This window comes from Stegostoma tigrinum, chromosome 35, assembly GCF_030684315.1.
Source record: "Stegostoma tigrinum isolate sSteTig4 chromosome 35, sSteTig4.hap1, whole genome shotgun sequence".
NCBI lineage: Eukaryota > Metazoa > Chordata > Chondrichthyes > Orectolobiformes > Stegostomatidae > Stegostoma > Stegostoma tigrinum.
In genome coordinates, this window is record NC_081388.1 from 16,597,213 (window position 1) to 16,614,918 (window position 17,706).

General features: G+C 41.1%; 1 protein-coding gene across 2 annotated transcripts in view; it reads left to right on the top strand.

Annotated features, from left to right (window-relative positions):
• farsa (phenylalanyl-tRNA synthetase subunit alpha) overlaps window positions 1-17,706 on the top strand; it is a 28,064-nt gene that overhangs the window by 7,813 nt on the left and 2,545 nt on the right. Inside the window, exons 5-12 of one of the 2 annotated variants that reach the window (XM_059640056.1) lie at window positions 2,075-2,167; window positions 3,022-3,150; window positions 3,717-3,832; window positions 5,169-5,253; window positions 6,650-6,749; window positions 8,943-9,111; window positions 10,054-10,131; window positions 12,097-12,211. In XM_059640056.1, coding sequence (XP_059496039.1) covers window positions 2,075-2,167; window positions 3,022-3,150; window positions 3,717-3,832; window positions 5,169-5,253; window positions 6,650-6,749; window positions 8,943-9,111; window positions 10,054-10,131; window positions 12,097-12,211 — 885 coding nt within the window. The remainder of the gene's footprint in view (window positions 1-2,074; window positions 2,168-3,021; window positions 3,151-3,716; window positions 3,833-5,168; window positions 5,254-6,649; window positions 6,750-8,942; window positions 9,112-10,053; window positions 10,132-12,096; window positions 12,212-17,706) is intronic. The other variant, XM_059640057.1, reaches the window with a different exon arrangement.

The window sequence follows — 17,706 nt, forward strand, 5'->3', positions numbered from 1 at the left end:
ATCATCCCCTAGTTATAGAATCCCCAAACAGTGGAAATAATTTATCTTTGTCTACCCTGTCTTTTCAGGTTAATATCTTGAAAACTTAAATCTACATTTTAGTGGAGGAATACCCACCATTGTAGTTCAACAACACAGGTTTCAGCAGTCCACTGAAGCACAGAAGCAGTTCTGAAATCTAACCACAGTGAAGCCAAGTGTCTTAGGCAGCCATCTGCCTTGATCTAAGCCCGGGGTGCACATTGTGTGACTCTCACCTAGTTTTAAAGCTGTACTTTAACGTACTGAAGTGGTCTATTAAAGCTTCTGGGAATTTTTCAAAACTTCCTACAGTGCTGTGACACCTTACGGCCTCCGCCCGCTCCCCCCTTCCCAGCATTACTGCTCACTTGTTGTGGCAGTTGGAGCTACAAATGCACCTGCTCATTTGAACTTCACTTTCTAGCTGTCTGTTAAATTAGACTGAGTTCATAGCTTCTCCAGGACCTCTTTTGATGATAAAGTCAGCAGTTTTACTTGGTATCTTTTGTCTGAAAGAATAATGTTGCTCATATTTAACTGACCAGGTGAATATTTATTGGAAGTAATCGTAAAGACTTCTTAACTTTTTTGTGACTGTTTTCGATATCAAACCTGTTTGAAACCTGAATGGCATGCATTTCTTTTCTGACTTCTCCTTATCAGCATGGTACTGAGAACTTTGACCTGTCGCAGTTGCCTAATATCCTTCTTTCTCAATCCCTTGCTTCCATTCTGATTACTCCTTTATCATGTATGAACACTTTTTCTTATCTTTAACTTGTTCGTTAATAAACGGCTGAACTTACCAAGTTCGAGTCTGTTGGTTTTCAGAATATGTACTCAGCATTATTGTTAGCCTTTAAGGCCACTCTAAGGTTATTTTGTATCAAACAAAGGGGTGTATCTGCAACTCTTTCATAAGTACATCTCCTAAGTGTACCAGTTTTGATTTATTTTATCAAATGTGGCCAGTGCCTCCAGGGCCAGTATTTATTGTGCATTTCTAACTGCTATCAAGGACACTTAAGAATTAGTCACATTGCTGTGGGTCTGGAGTCACATTTAGTCTAGACTAAGTAATGACAGCAGATTTTCTTCCCTAAAGGATATTAGTGAGGTTTGTAATATGTTGGACAGATGGGTCTTTTACAACGATCGATGATAGTTGTCATAATTATCATCACCACTAAGAATAGTTTTCATTGCCAGGTTGAGTCATTGAACTGCAAGCTCAGCACCTGCCATGGCAGGATTTGAACCCAAGACCTAGGAGCATCAGTGACTTTACCAGTACAGTACTGTCTTGCCACTACTGATAGCATTTGGTCCTGTAGGCCCAGTGAGAACCTTTACACAGTTCTATACAATGCTATGCAGCAAGTAGCAGCCCAAAGACCTCCCAACCACCACCCCCCCGCCCCCAAAATCACCAGACAGGAAGGCAAACTGAGATGCCAATCAAATTGGATTGCTTTAATGGTGATACTCTAGCCTCTTCAGTAGCAACTTTGTGTTCAAGTCCCACTTTAGCAATACCATTACCTAGTGCTGACGCTTGGAGCTACTGCTTGTTGGTTGAGAGTTAAAGTTTCCAACTGATGTCTGTGTTGGAGGTAAAAGGCCCCCATGCATAATTGGCAGGGAGTTTCCCAGATGTTCTAAACAATGTTTATTCTTCAGTCAAAGTCTCTGAAAGAACCATAGTTTTAGGCATTATCACATTGCTGTTTGAGGGACCTTTCTGCATGGAAAGTAGTTTGCTGCAATTTTTGCATTGACTACATTTCAAAAATATTCAATTAGCTGTAAGGCACTTTCACAACCTTTGGATGTCTCAAAGTGCTTCAGTAAAATCCACAATATAAACACAAGGTAATTCCTTTGATATTTGGGAGTCAGGTTCAGAATGAAATCAGGTAAAGATCAAAAATGCCACCAGCTTGTGTCTCAATTTAAGTCACTACGCTGAGAACTGGAAAGTCAAAGTGAGTCATGGGCAGAACCACAAGGAATGAAAGTCACTGAAATTGACTTTAGCTGTGCTTTTCTACAGGACCGTGAAGACATATTGGATCACCAAAGGAAGCTCATTCAGCACCACAGTGGTTAAGCAGGATACTGAACTTACCCCGGAGATGATAGCCAAGTAAGATGCTAGAAGCAATTAATACGAACCGTCAAGAAAGTGGCAGTAGTTAATGTCCAAAGCATTGTGGCATAAACAGCAACCTAAGATCAGTTATGTCCCACATTGTGGCATGGTGTCACCTCAGTCCCATTGCAGCCCAATGGCTAAAGAATAGGAGACCCCACCCAAACAATTACACAACTTTATTAACCAACACTGGAGCATTTTTTTGTCCAGCTGTTTTCATCTCTTCCCCAAGAATCTGCAGCAATAAACTTTGTTGGAATCTGGTCTGTGGAATGCAAGTGGACTTCAGCATGTAGTCAGAGTGACTTTACACTGGGTGGTGATTGTCTTGGTGATGTTTGAGTGTAAGAAGGTCTTGCAGTTGAGCCTGGTGCGGTTTGGATGAGTGGTGAGCAAGCACATTGCTCCAGCGAGCAGCAGCTGGGGAACAGAATTGGATGATTTTATTTGTTCCCCTCTTCCTAGTAGTGATAAGATTCCATTTGATGGTGTTGGGAGATCATCTGGCTTCACAAAATGGGCATTGAAATTACAACTGTCCTGCTTTCAATGGCTCTGTCCCACAACACCTAATGCACTTACAAGTAGCAGTCTGAATTTGTGCTTCTTTTTCACTGTGCAATTTTAGCGACTTGCTGTTTCACCTTAACAGAAATTTCATTCCTATTTTGAACGAGAAATACTTACTAATCCTTGTACCCGTTATAAAACACAAATTAAGTCACAATTTGCCCCTAATTAGGTTAACCCTGCTTAGCGGATCAGCTGTCTTTTTTTTGGTGTTACTTTTGCTGAAGGCAGCACTGTGGTCTCTAAAATGTGCCCCTGTGAAATTTTGTTGACAGTGGATCTTGGAAAGAGAAGAAGTTCAAGCCGTACAACTTTGATGCTATGGGTATCGTTCCAGAATGTGGCCACCTGCACCCCTTGATGAAAGTCCGAACTCAATTCCGACAAATATTTCTGGAGATGGGGTAAGTGAGGTTTATTTCCTTAACATCTGAAATGATCCATGATTAGTTATCTTAGCTGCTAGTACTGCCAATGTTGTTTGTTACAAGAGCACTGCCTATTCAGTTGTAATTAAGGAATGAAATATGAAGGATATTTGTCATAGACCATTTTATAGTGAGTATAGAATGATACAGCACCGAAAGAGACCATTTGTTCCTCCTTTATATAGTGGTGACTCTCTAAAATTGGCTCAGCTCTTTGTATAATTTTATTAGACTTTCTCTTGACAGTGTGTAAGAATGAGGGGGAAAAATGTTAATGATCATTTAGTTGGTATCTCTGCATTTGGGAAACTGAGGTCTGGTTGACAAAAGGAAAGGAGTAAATTTGGAATGGAGTTCAAAAGGGAAAGAATTTTCAGAAATGATGGTTATCCAGTATTGCCTTTATCTTTTACTGTATTTTTACTTCACTTCTCTCTTTGGTTGTACCTCCCTGCCACCTGCCTTCCCTAGTATTGAACTAGCTGGAGCACCTGCTGTCATACCATAAAGGATGTTTATTAAAAGTTTTTGAATGTTTTCAGTTTCACAGAGATGCCAACCAATAACTTCATTGAGAGCTCATTCTGGAACTTTGACTCCCTCTTTCAACCTCAGCAACACCCAGCCCGAGACCAACATGACACCTTCTTCCTATCTGGTATGAACTGTAAATCTTGCTTTTGGTGATTTGGATGTGGGACAGTGGTTGAGTGAATTAAAACACTGCCTTTATAAAGCTACTGGCCTGACCCAGTACTGAGTCAAAGAGAAACAAAAACCAAAAATACTGGAAATACTCAGCAGGCCCAGCCACGTAAGTTGGGAGAGAGGCAGTGTTAATGTGTCAGCTCAGCATTTCTCCTCTTCAGAACTGAGATGGAGAAGAACAGATTGAACTGATCAGGAAGGAACCATTGGCTTCTGCAGGAGATGACTGATAGGTCTCAGAATAGCAAGGAAGAGAAGAGTTTCTCTATCTGGTTCACATCATTCCATGGGAGTGGAGTGAGGACGAGTCTGGGCTCAGCCAAAATATTCAGTATTGGAGGGTGTTGTTTGTTAACGATCATTGACTCTGTCTATCTATTAGTAACGATCATTTGGTTGACCGTTCTGCATTTGTGAAACCATGGGTTCAGACAGGAGGAGAATAGGAACAAAATTGGAATGTGGTTCAGGATGGAGGGGGCAGTTATAGTATTTTTCAATAGATATGGTTACTCAGTATTGCCTTGATCAATCCACCTATTTTCATTTTTCTTCATCTCACAATTTGCTATCTGTGTTCACCCCACTAAGGGCTGCATCGAGCTACTGCCCCAAACCTTGTTTCTCTAGCCCAGAACCACAAGACACCAGAGAGTTGCTTAACTTTTTACTGTTTTAATAAAAACTGATTGCTTACCGCACCTCTTTGCTTTGCGTAGGTGCACACCTCCCTCCTGCCCACACGTCTGTCTCAATGTTCCTCCAAGAAGAGATTTTCTACTTATTCACTTTGTTGTGCTTCTGTTTCCTTCTGGAACAGCAATTGCACTTTAAAAGTAATTGCAATCTAATTATTAAGACATGCACAATGTTGTGTCAAATAAATGCCAACCTCCTTTTTAATTGTTTATTCCAACATCAGTATATTTTGCAGTGATAATGGGAACTGCAGATGCTGGAGAATCCAAGGTAGTAAAATGTGAGGCTGGATGACCACAGCAGGCCAAGCAGCATCTCAGGAGCACAAAATCTGACGTTTCGGGCTGACGTTTCATCTGATGAAGGGTCTAGGCCCGAAACGTCAGCTTTTGTGCTCCTGAGATGCTGCTGGGCCTGCTGTGTTCATCCAGCCTCACATTTCAGTATATTTTGCACTCCTGTATGCAGTGGTATAAGGGAGGGAGTGATGTGAGCTACATCCGTAGGTTGTGCTGCACTGCAAAATAATAACTTTTATTTTTGGAATTCAAGTATCCCTGCTTTTTCCCCTTTTTAACCACACCCAGAGCCAGCCACTGCAACAAAATTTCCAATGGATTACCTTGAAAGAGTGAAGAAAGTTCATTCAGAGGGCGGATATGGATCCCTGGGGTAAGTCTGCACTAATCACTTCAGCTAATTTGGCAAATGCAAGTTCTCTGTTTGTCTTTGTGCAGTGTTGTTCAGGAATAATGTACAGTAAAGAGCTTTTTATATTTGGATTTGTTCATATTTTGACCAGTACCACTGAAAATAAACTGTACCTTCCATCCCTTTGCCTTTTGTGTAAGTTTGTGCTAAGCAGATTGGCTCCCATGTTTCCCATTTGACAGTGAACAAGTTTTTGAAGAAGCTTGTCTGTCTTGCAGCTTGTGATGGTCTGATAAAGGCACAGTCATTTGGCATCTTGTGGAGAGGATGTTTAAATTTCAGGAACTGCCTGATGACAGACTGTAATATTAATTTGTCTGTTCTCCCCTCAGCTGCAGACTGACCTATGTGTTTGGAGTGTGTTATGTTTATGTAGATGATGTGGTTGGCTGCGTTGGGATAGAGGCAGGATTGGGAGCAGAGGTGAGGAGAAAGTGCCCTGGAGAGGGGACGTATAGGAGTGGGAGAATAATTAAATGCAGGATGGAGGAGGGAAGTGGGCAAATTTGATCGGGGAGGAGAAAATTCGGTGTGATGGCTTTGGTGGGGGAATTGGCTGTGCTGCTGTGGGGAAAGGTGAGGTTGATAGGGTGCACAAGGGCATGGGTTGGTATTTGCATGTCATGGTGATTTGAGGTTGGTGCACTGGCAAGTGGGAGGCGTAGCTGAGCAGGATGGGGAGAACTCTGGGCTGGATTAGGTTGTGCAGAGCCTTTGGTTTTCTGTGCTGGGCACAGGATTGGCCTTGTGTGTACTGGCATGGATGAGGGAGTTGGGAGCACTAGCATTTGTAGAAAGGGCATTATGCATTCACGGCTTCTCTCGGGTGGTGCGCAGAGTGGAGACATTTTTGTGTATATACGATGGGCATTTGACTTTTCAGATGCAGAGATGGGTTTGTGCCTCACAGCGTGGGTTTAGTCCCTGTCCGTGATCAAACCTCACAGTCTGTACTTGAGTTGGCCTTTTTTTTCAACCAAGTAAATCATCAGAATTGTCCAATGGTCCACCTGCGCTCACTGCAGTTTAAAGAATTCCTTTGTAATCTCTTGGGTGAAAGTCCAGGAGGAGTGATTTAGTTCCAATTCAGGATGATCTGTAACGTGAATTTGTAGGTAGTGGTGTTCCTGCTCAGTTTGTCTGACCTTGGTTTAGAAAGTGCTGTCAAAGGAACCTTGTCGTAGAGTGTCACATCAATGCTTCACACTGCTGCTGCCATGCTCCAGTAGTGGTGGGAAAGAGAATGATTGAATCATTTTTGAAACTATTTCTAAAACAAGTGTGCTGCATTTAAAGCCATGCAAATGTTGGAGTCTTTAGTTCTTTGTTTTCAGCAACTATTTGTGTACATATCCAGATACAAATATGACTGGAAGATTGAGGAAGCACAGAAGAATCTCTTGCGAACGCACACAACAGCAGTCAGTGCACGAATGCTGTACAAACTTGCCCAAAAGGTGAGGTTGACTATTTTCTTCCTCCTATCCCCTTTTGAGGAAGTACCTGCTCAGGTGTTGATTGTTTCCAGTGCTTCACCATGATGGCTACTTTTTCCATGTGTGTCCTCTCCTGAGCCCTCTGTGTTTGCAATTTACAATAGTGATTGGATGGAGAATCCAAGATCCCATTTGATTTCTGTCCTGCCAGTTTCTTGAGCGCTAAAGTGAGTGTGCCTCATGACAAATGTACCAAGGCCAGGGGTCACAGGTCACATCCATAGTTCGGCTATTTTTTTAACCCAAGTAAATAATCAGACAGAACCTCCAAACCTTTAATTTGTCAGTATCTTTATTAGAGCTGCCAACGATCAGCACAGATTTGTCTGATCTTAGTACTGCTCATACTCATTCATTCTTCTATGACATGTAAAATTGTTTTAAAGTTCATCAATGGGGATGAAAAGGGAACAGCATATATGCAAAGTGAGATTAGTGGTTGAGTGCCACTTTTAAAAAATGCTACTTTAACATCAGTATATTAAAATGGAGATCATTTTCTAACCCCAAGTGTCTGAATGGTGTTGCCATTTCCTGACATGCTTCATAGGTGTTGACAGTCTTTTCATTATTGTCCTGTAGCTGAGGATGTAAAAAGGTAATGGTTCCATCAGTAAAGTGGTCAGATGGAAGTACCTGCATAACCTTATGAAGATAGTTAATGCAAAATATGCAAGAGGGTGATTTGATGGAGCATGTTGTCATTATGTAGCCGTTTTTTTTGGCTTATGTCCTGTGCTATAAAATTTGATGCAGGAATTCCCAGCTCTGCAAGCTCCAGTAGTGCTCCCCCTGCCTAAGGCAGCATGTCCTACCCACAGGGCTGCTTAATGCGTGGTAGAGCTCCTCTCACTACCTCCCTAAACTGTTTTGAGATATTTGTCAGAATGACAGTGGGGTACTGTTTAATTCCATCCCTAGCCAGCTGGTGAAATACAAAACTAGATGCTATGATGGCATCCTGCTGTTCCCAGAGAACTTGACAATCTGTGATTTTTGTTTTCCACAATTTGGCAGACTGCACATGTGCAGTGCACACCTTTGCTCCAAGAAGTAAGTTATGTTTTATTCTTATCCTTATTTCTTTAAAACCACAGATACCCAATCATTAGTTTTTCAGATGACAAGGAGTAACGTTATACAGTAAGCTTTGCAATACGCCCTCCTAACTATTGCCTGGTATCCCAACAATGTCCTATTATACTGTTTTTATTGGCATCTTTGTTATTTTGGATGAGACCAATTAACCCACATTAAAGGAGTGCTTTCTGATTAGTTTAATGGGACACTGTATCAAGGAAAGTCCAGAGGAGGCCTATTAAGTTTTAAAATAAAACTTTTGGTTTTGATACACTGTAGTCTCAGAAGGTCCACAGAGTACCACTGAACACCACGTGCTCCCTCTCCACAGACATGCACACGCAACCACAGGAGAAGGCAGGCAGTCCGGTATTGCCACCCATTCTAGGACCCAATTGCTGATCCTGTCAGGCCCAGGACCATCATCTGTTACTATTTTTAAATACGAATTTTAAACCTTTTAAAGAGGCTTGGTGACAAAGGTCAAATCACTAGTGAAAGTTGCAAAATTAAAATTGAAGCTTGGTTGTGGAATATTTTAAATAGTCAGTTAATTAGCAATGAAACCAATTTAAGCCAAATCAGGAGTATATCCATGTTTCAAATACTTAACGGAATCATACCTTTGCTTGTCAATTACATTGTCAAGATAAGTAACCAATTAACAGGCATTTGAGAGTATAGGGATTCTTTCACATGGGATGTCGTGGAACACTGAAGTCAGTGGTCCCTGGTATGGACTGTTGCCATTCCCAGGTCCTGACATGTGGTTCTGTTTTTCATGTGCTGGGTTAGCAGGGTGTTGTGAATTAACTGTATGGAACTCTCATGTTAATTTGTTCATGCATTTGGGAGACCTATGCGAAGGTGGTATTAAATAGATCTTTTTGGAGATCAGTCATTTATTTTTAACATAGTGGTCGAAGGAATGATGTGGAGCACAAAAGAAAATGATGCTGTGCGGCCTTTATGCTTTGCACAGCATGATGTCCAAAGCTGCTCTCTCTCTTTCCTGTCCTGCTCCTTTCCAATGTGATCACGTTTTCTGTAACTGTTTTCATTCTAACTGTGCAGGAAGAGTTTACACCCGTGAAGTATTTCTCTATTGACCGAGTCTTCCGTAATGAAACACTGGATGCTACTCACTTGGCAGAGTTTCACCAAATTGAGGGGGTGGTAGCAGATTATGATCTGACCCTGGGCGATCTGATGGGAGTTCTCCAACAGTTCTTCAGTAAACTTGGTGAGACCTTATCTCCATGTGGTTCTTCTCTGTTCCTTCCTGTAACTGACTTTAATCCAGAAAATAATTGCGCCTGCTGATACATTTTGAAGTGTGTGTCTTTATAAACTTTGAAGGAATTATGTGTCACAAGCCATTTTAAAAACTTTTTTGCAAGGTTAGGAATCTATTTAATGAAAATGTGTATATTTTAATTCATTTCTTGTTTCTACATTGCTGTTCCAAAGCTAAAGACCTTGATTGAAAGGAAGCTGGGGTGTGCAGCTGCATAGGTCAAAGTGAGGAAGTTGAATTTTAGTAATTGAAGGGATTGCTAGATGCTACAACTGACTAATTTAACACTCAAGCCATACAATTCAGTGTCAACATTAAGTAACTCCTCTTCATCACTCCTTTTAATCTACACGTCTAACACCCAAGTGAAGTGTCAGCATTGATACTTTTTGAAAGTATTAACTCTCTGGAGGTTTGAATATATAAGGAGGTTGATGATGGTGGGAGCTGACAGTAGCTTGAAGGCGAGTGCTTTGCTGAAACACTTCAGAAGGCACTTTAGTTGATCATATTTCATGTGCAACTGAAGTCAAGTATATTGAGGAACTCATCATGTTTTCTTCTTCAAAGCACATCAGTGATGCAACATGGAAAATGGCCACCTTTTCTAAAAGCTTTTAGTTACAATTTAATTTTTAAAACTGATTTTTGGTACGCAAAATGCAGATGCGGGATTTGAACTCTTTGTTCTTTGGACCAATGACCCTAGCCTTTGAAATGTTTGTCCAGTACCCAAACCACATTATAATGAGATCCTACTTTCTGTTTCTCATCTTGCTTTTGAAAATTCATGTTTAAGCATTAAAAAGTATATGTTATGTTTTGTTCAAAATGTTTTTATTTTAAAAAGTTGAGTTTTTTTCTTTGTGGTCTTTCTGTTGTTGACAGGTATAACCAAACTGCGTTATAAGCCAGCCTTCAACCCCTACACAGAACCTAGTATGGAGATCTTCAGCTATCATGAAGGTAAGTGTGAAGATCTGATTTAGATCTTCAGCAGTTCAAGGTTCCTACTCTTTATTCACCTTCAATGGCAGTGTTGCCTTTGTTACAGCCATTTTGTACATACGGGAATATGAATTAGAAGCAGGAATTAACCCTTTTCACCTGCTCTATTACACTGATTGTGGCCTGAACTTCATTTCCCCAATTGGCCTTAATTCCCTAATCTACCTATACTTCTGTATTTAAAAGTGTTCAATGACCTTGCCACCTCTATTCTGGCGAAGAGAATTCCACATTACTGTGACTCAGAAAGAAAAATAGTCCTCTTCATCTGTCTTAAATGGGAGACTCTTTATTTTTAAACTGTCTCCTTTTGCTGTAGCCTGCCCAACAAGGGGAAGCAGCCACCCTGTCAAAGTCTTCCAGATTATTCTTCAATTAAATTACTTCAAAATGCAAATTTGTAAAAGCCTGAACTGTCCAGCCTTTCCTCATAAGATACTACACATCAGCTCAATCCCAGGTAGGAGTCAAGTGAATACTCTCTGAGCTGCTTCTAATACATTTTCATCCTTCCATAAATAAGGAGATCAACACCATACACAACACTTGAGGTATAGTTTCAAATGCTGTGGAACTGTAATGAAACATCCCCACTCGTGTTTTATATTCCCTTTTTGTAATTGTGCACAACAAAGTTCATGAATAGTGAATGAATTCACAACACTTAACCAGTTCTTGATCAATGGACAAATAGGCAGTGGATACTAGGAGCTTTGCCCACTTGGGGAACACTTGTCTATGGACACATGCATTTGGCTCAGCGGGCAGGCAGTTGTAGCCTAGGTTTAACATTTCAACTTCAGCACTTCCACAATTGCAGCACTCCCTCACTACTACCCTAATGTGGTAGATTACATGCCCAAATCTGTAGTGTCACTTGAACTTGCAGCCTTCTGACTCAAGAAATGACTGCATCACTGGCAACAACCTAATGCTTAGAAGGACTATTGAACTGGAAGGTTAATGATTTCATTCAGTTTTGAATATTGTTGTCAGCTTTTTTAGTCCATAATTGCATGACCTGTTTGTTTAATCAGAAGTTCATGTATATAATTACAACAAAATACTGCAGATGCTGCTGATCAGAAAGATAAACAAATTCCTAGAGAAAATCAACAGATCTGACACCATCTAAAGCATGAAAAACAGTTAATGCTTCAAGTCCCGTATCATTGGACTCAATGTTAACTCCTCCCCCTTTCCATCTTCACTCCCTCCCTCTTCCCTTCCCACGCTCCTCCCTTCCTCCCTCACATCCACTTTCATCCCTGTCTCCCTCGCATCCACTTTCCTCCTTCCTACCGTCTGTCCCCCCCCCCCCCCACCCCTCACCTCCTTCCCTCCCTCCCTCCACAAGTGCTACCAGGCTTGAGTTTCTCAAGCAGCTTGTTTCAATTTGGCTCCACTTGCTGACATACAGGAGCATGAACATGTACATTAGCAGCAATATGTCTCATTAAATATATTTAAGCAAAGAATGGTGTGTACCTAACAAAAAGAAATGTTGGCATATATTGGGTAAGAAAGTGTTACAGCAGAATTTTTATTTTAATTTTTAAAAATATGCCTGGTATGCTCATGTGCAGTCACAATTCAGCAGTGAACATGCTGAGTCTGCACGTCATATCGTTGCTGTCAGCAAACTTACTGTTTTTGTTTTTAACCCTTGCATTCACTCCTTCAAGTTGCCTTTGCCAATCCCATGCTCTGAACAGATTTTGTAGCTTTCTTTTTGATACTGCAATACTTGCAAAAACATTCCAAACCACATTCCAAATCCTCTAGCTAATGAACAGGCTGGCTTAGGTGGCACCCCTTCTTCTAATTTGTCCTTAATGAATTCTTCTCAACTTCGAGTACTCATTGTTCACTTGCAGGGGTCACAGGGTCTCATGCTGATTTAAAGAAATGTTCTTTCTCCAGGATTGAAGAAGTGGGTGGAAGTCGGAAATTCTGGGGTTTTCCGTCCTGAGATGCTGCTCCCAATGGGTCTGCCAGAAAATGTGACAGTAATTGCCTGGGGCCTGTCACTCGAACGGTAGGTAATAACCTGGCCTGGCATAATTGGAAGAAGGTTGAAGACAGTTATGAGAATGTGTTTATGGCCTTCCTCCCATCTCCCCCAACCCATAAACTGTCTCCACAAATTCAGCCAGATTGGAGGGGTGGTGTGGATTGCAGAATTTGCATTTCTGAAGTACCTGTTCTGAACCACTCTATAGCCAGCAAAGCGATTTTGACTTGTTGTCCATGTTGAAATGTAGGAATTAGAGGTAATGAGAAACTGGGACTGGGGCGTTGGTGAAACAGCTTTCGACAACTGATGGGATTTAGCAGTTTTATTTTAGTACTGAACAAGACTGACTCAAATTAACACTTGTAATAAAGCTGTTGAAGTCAAACAAATTATTCTTTCTCATGCACTTTCATACCTGTGAGTGCTATTAGCTGCAACACTCTCCTGATGGTCCAGATGTTTAAAGCAGTAACTTAACTGGATTAGAGTCAAAAAGTCATACAGCACAGAAAGAAACCCTTCAGTCCAACTCATCTGTGCCAACCAGATATCCCAATCTGACTTAGTCCCATTTGCCAACATTTGGCACATATCCCTCTAAACCCTTCCAATTCGTGTACCCATCCAGATGCTTTTTAAATATTGTTATTGTACCTGCCTCCACCACTTCCTCTGGCAGCTCGTTCCATACATGTGCCACCCGCTGTGTGGAAAAAGTTACCCCTCGGATCCTTTTTAAGTCTTTCCCCTCTCACCTTAAACCTTTGCCCTTTAATTTTGGATGCAACTGCCTTAAGAAAAAGTTCTTGTTTATTCGCCCTATCTGTACCCCTCATAGAGTCATATAGCACAGAAACAGACTGTTCGGTCCAACCAATCCCAGCCGACCATAATTCCAATCTAAACTATTTCCACCTGCCTGTGCCTGAACCATATCCCTCCAAACACTGCTTATTTATGTACTTATTCAAATGTCTTTTAAATGCTGTAACCTTATCCCACAGGCAATTTCTGTTCCTAGTTTATGGTGTACACCTGGAGGTGTACAGTTTGTCTCTGTGCACCCTGGCAAAGAGAGTAGAAATTCAGAGGCACCAGATGATCATTGTGACACACGTACATACAAGTTCCGGCTTTCATTCCCCAAACATGCCCCTGTTTGTGTCCAAGTGTAGCAAGATTTGGATAATATCCAGGATTGGCATGACAAGAAGCAAGTAACATTTTTGCCGTGGGTGCCAGAAAATGACCGTCCTCAAGAAAAATGAAACCATCACGCTTTGATAGTTAATGACATTGCCATCACAGAATAACCCACATCAACACTGTGGGAGTTACCCCATCGACTAAGCAGAACTGGACTATCCATATAATTACTGTGGCTCCAAGAGCAGATCAGAGGCTAGGAATCCTGTAACGAGTGTGTCCCATCCTGACTCCCAAATACCTGTCCCCCATCTATAAGGCACAAGTCTGAAATGTAAAAGATTACCTCCATTTGCCTCGATGAGTGCAGGTCCAATAGCATTCAAGATGCTTGACACTATCCGGGACAAAGCAGCCTGCATGATTGGCACTAAGTACGCAAACATCAGTTGAATCTACCACCACACAGTAGCCTTGTGTCTCATCTACAAGTCATAGAATCCCTACTGTGTGAAAGCAGACCATTTGGCCCATCAAGTCCACACCGACTTCCCAACTCTATCCTTGTAACCCTGCATTTCCAACGGCCATTCCTCTTAGCCTGCACATCCCTAAACACTACAAGACAGCTTAGAAAGGCCAATCCACCTAACCTGCATACAATGTGCACTGCAACAACTCACCAAAGCATATTAGAAGTTTTCAAACCTGTGACCACCAACATCAGAAAGGAAAAGGGTAGCAGATGTGCTGAAGTACTGCTATCTAGAATTTTCCCTGTAAACCACTCGCCATCCTGACTTGGAAATATATTATTGTTCCTTCAGTGTCACATCCAGGAAGTTGCTTCCTGGTAGCACTGTGGATGCAGCTACAAATGGACTGCAGCAGTTCAAGAATGCAGGTCATTAATCACCTTCTGAGGGCAATGCCGGCCTAGTCTGCATTGTCCACATGTCATGAATAAGTCTTTATTAAAAAAAACACTGAACGCATTCTGCTTAATGCTCACGCTGGACACCTGAAATGGAGAAATGTTCCATTCCCATCATTGGCCTCTCGCCCCAGGTTAATATCCAAATTGCCGTATGCAAATAAATATGGTTCTCTTCCTGAATCAACAGCAAATTGTTAGGAGATTTTCAAATCTTATTGACCTAACACTTTCCACGAGATGTGAGCAGATTTCATTTGCAGTCCTTGGTCAGTTAGTCTCTCATTTCCAGTTTTAAACTTGGTTATTTGTTTGGTCTTAGCCTTGAGAATATCACCTATTAACAGAACAGTGATTCATCCATCCACCAGAAACAGTGATTGTGGTTTTCAGCAACTAATCATGCACATTGTCTGTACTGTAAATCTTCAGTACATCACTAATCCTCTTTGAGTTGCCCTTTGAATTCTACTGTACAACAGGGATTAAAAGCTATTTATCATCTAGCTCCCAGCGATTCACTGCAGCTTTTGGAGCGCAAAGCAGTAAATTAAGAATCCATCCCTACACGTCATTTTTTTTGCAATTTCACTTACGCCAAACTTTCAGGTCACAACCACACTCAACTCTTTCAGATTTCTTGTTAAGGTGCATTAAATTCCATTGTTAGGTAATTGATACCCAGGCATGTTCTAAACACTAATTTCACCTGTACTGTGAAAAATTGCATTTCTCATACTTTAAATATTTTGTTAGAGAATAGATCTTTCACTAAAACACAGCTCTGTGGGAATGGACGTGGAGTCATCTAGTGGCAGATCTGTCCCTTTGCAAAAATCTGCACTAAGACGGTGTCTTTCATTATCGTTAGTCTAAAGTGGTGAAGTATAACTGAAGTCTCTTGGTAACACAGAATTTCTCTCCTCAGCAGGTAGTCATATTGTTGCAGCGTTTCATCTTGCATTCATCAGAATAGTTGCAAAATACCAATATTCAAGCTGTTAGAGACGATTTTAAACAGGCGTCTGAATCCTGTGTTTGGTGGTACAAATCAATCTTTATTCAGAGCTCCTTACAAATCCAGCTTGGAGAGGTCTCTAGGACACTACCTTTCCCAATAAAATACAGGATATTTATACATTCCACGTTATGATAATTACAATACAGCATTGACATCTGAGCTTGCCACCTCTCCTCTGGCAGTTATGCCGCTCCCCAGACATTTGCCAGTTGTATCGTACTGAGTAGATGCTGTTTCTTACCTGTCATGATTTGCTTCCCCGAGGTCATAATAACTAAGTAAAATTTTGCAAGTGCCCCCTTAAAGCGCTGGTTGTTTCCAGTGTTCTTTCACAAGGTTAACTGTTTACACCCTTCGTCAAAAGGTCGTTGGTATTTACACATTCGTTCCTCAATTCCACACGCCCCTGGCCCACCGGTGACGGATGGGATCTTCTCTCTACTGTCTGTAGCCATTTATTCTAAATGAATTCAGTTAAATTCCATAACATTAACTTGTTAGTTGCACATATAATTTCAGTATACCTACATATATGTAATAGAAATTACTTATAAAGCCTTTGATTGTGGTGGGATCCGACTTTCCATTCTACACTTTACTAAGTAACAAGTTTTCTCTTTCGCTAAGATTTCTTTGAGACACTTCATTATCTTATTTGGCAGCCATGATTCTGATTGTGAAAACTGCTCTCAATTAACAATGCTCTTCAGCCATGGGCAACTCCAACACAAGCCATCGCAACAGTTTATGACAGAATAAAAGGGTGTTGATTCGTTTGTAGGTAGACAGTGGACATGATGTTGCCATGGAGGTAGTGATGGAAACTTCTCTCCTGTTGTATAAATTCTTGTGATAGTTTGAGATTTGGCATTCTCGCATTAGTCCGAATGTGTCAAACACAAGAAGCATCAGCAATGCATCTCTTTTCAGTGGTACCTTTTGTTAGCAATTTTGTGCTGTAGGAAGCCCAGCAACCAATTTGTACACAGCAAGCCCCCACTGACAGCAATATGACAAGAAGCACATAATCTGTTTAGTGGTGTTAGTTGAGGGCTTAATATTTGCCAGGCCACAAGGCAGATATCCCTATTTTGAGTAGCACCCTTTGTGCATCCACCCGAAAGGATAGACTGCCGGATTGACTGTTTGACAGGCAGCAGCACCAACATTCCTACATTGAAAGAGTCCATATAAAGTAGTAATAAGAAGCTGTCAAGTGCCCTTATATCAGTCGGGGAAACTTAATGGATAGGAAGTCTGCCTGTGCCCCTGAACCTGTTTCTGCATCACCTTGGCTTTGTTAATAAGTTAGCTGCTTGGTGGTGTATTGTGTACTAAAGACTTCAGTTGGGAGATTTTTTGCTCCAGAAACAGAGGTGACTACAGGCAAAAGCAAATAAATCTTGACAATGGTTCCACAACAGTTGAAACTTGATGCTGTAGCATAACCCTGTTTTAGGGCAAAATGTTTCCTATTGGGGCAATGACTTCCAGTTAAGGACCAAGGCAAAGCATCTTAAGTAACAGTCCTGGGACCTTTATTTAGTGGGTCCCTTGCATCCCTGCCATTCCCTTTCTTCAGTAAGTTGCATTTAATGTACCAGCTCCTGTATTAAGCTGGTGCCAAGGGTATGAACGTTAGAAACTGACTAAGGGTTAGAAGGAGCTTGGGGATTACTTGCATTAACTTTTAGCGGTCACTGAGCATACAGCCTAAATCTAAAGAACGTCCTTTACTCAACTTCGTACGCATTATATCAGATCGTCTTCTGTTCTGTTTATAAATAGCGCCAGCACATTCACCTGATAGTGTTTTCTACAGGGCAAGAAACCGCAGTTTTGTCCTGTAACTTTATAGGTGCTGACTTCTTCAGATATGGGCCACAATCAATTATTGCTGTTCAGGAGGATTTATTGGACAGTGAATTTAAAGCATTTTGTCCTTAATTCGTTTTTATAGTTGCCAGCATGGTCTGAACTTTCTTCCTTTTTCCACTGGAGACAAAATATGCAAAGTTATAAGCAAAGTATTCTAATATAAAATTCTGTTTTGTGTATTGTGTTTCATCTTATCTCTTCTGTTTTTGTTCCTCATGCTATCCCCTGGCTGGTTAGGAAGGTTCACGACATTTTCTCAGAGCCCAATCCATTATATCACTTGGAATGTTTCTATTTTTGATTCTTCCCAATTTCATGGCACTGCATGTTTAGCCCAAATACATATGACCGACTAATACATTGATGGATCTGGTCAGCTGTTGAGCTCCATCCCTGGTCTGAGTTAAATTAATTTCCACACCTGTAGAGGTAATTGGCAAAAGAGTCAAAGGGAAGATGTAAATATATTTGTTGTTTAGTGCACAACGTTGTTTTGTTTTGAATGAATAGGTGATTGAAGCAGTAACCTTTCTAAAG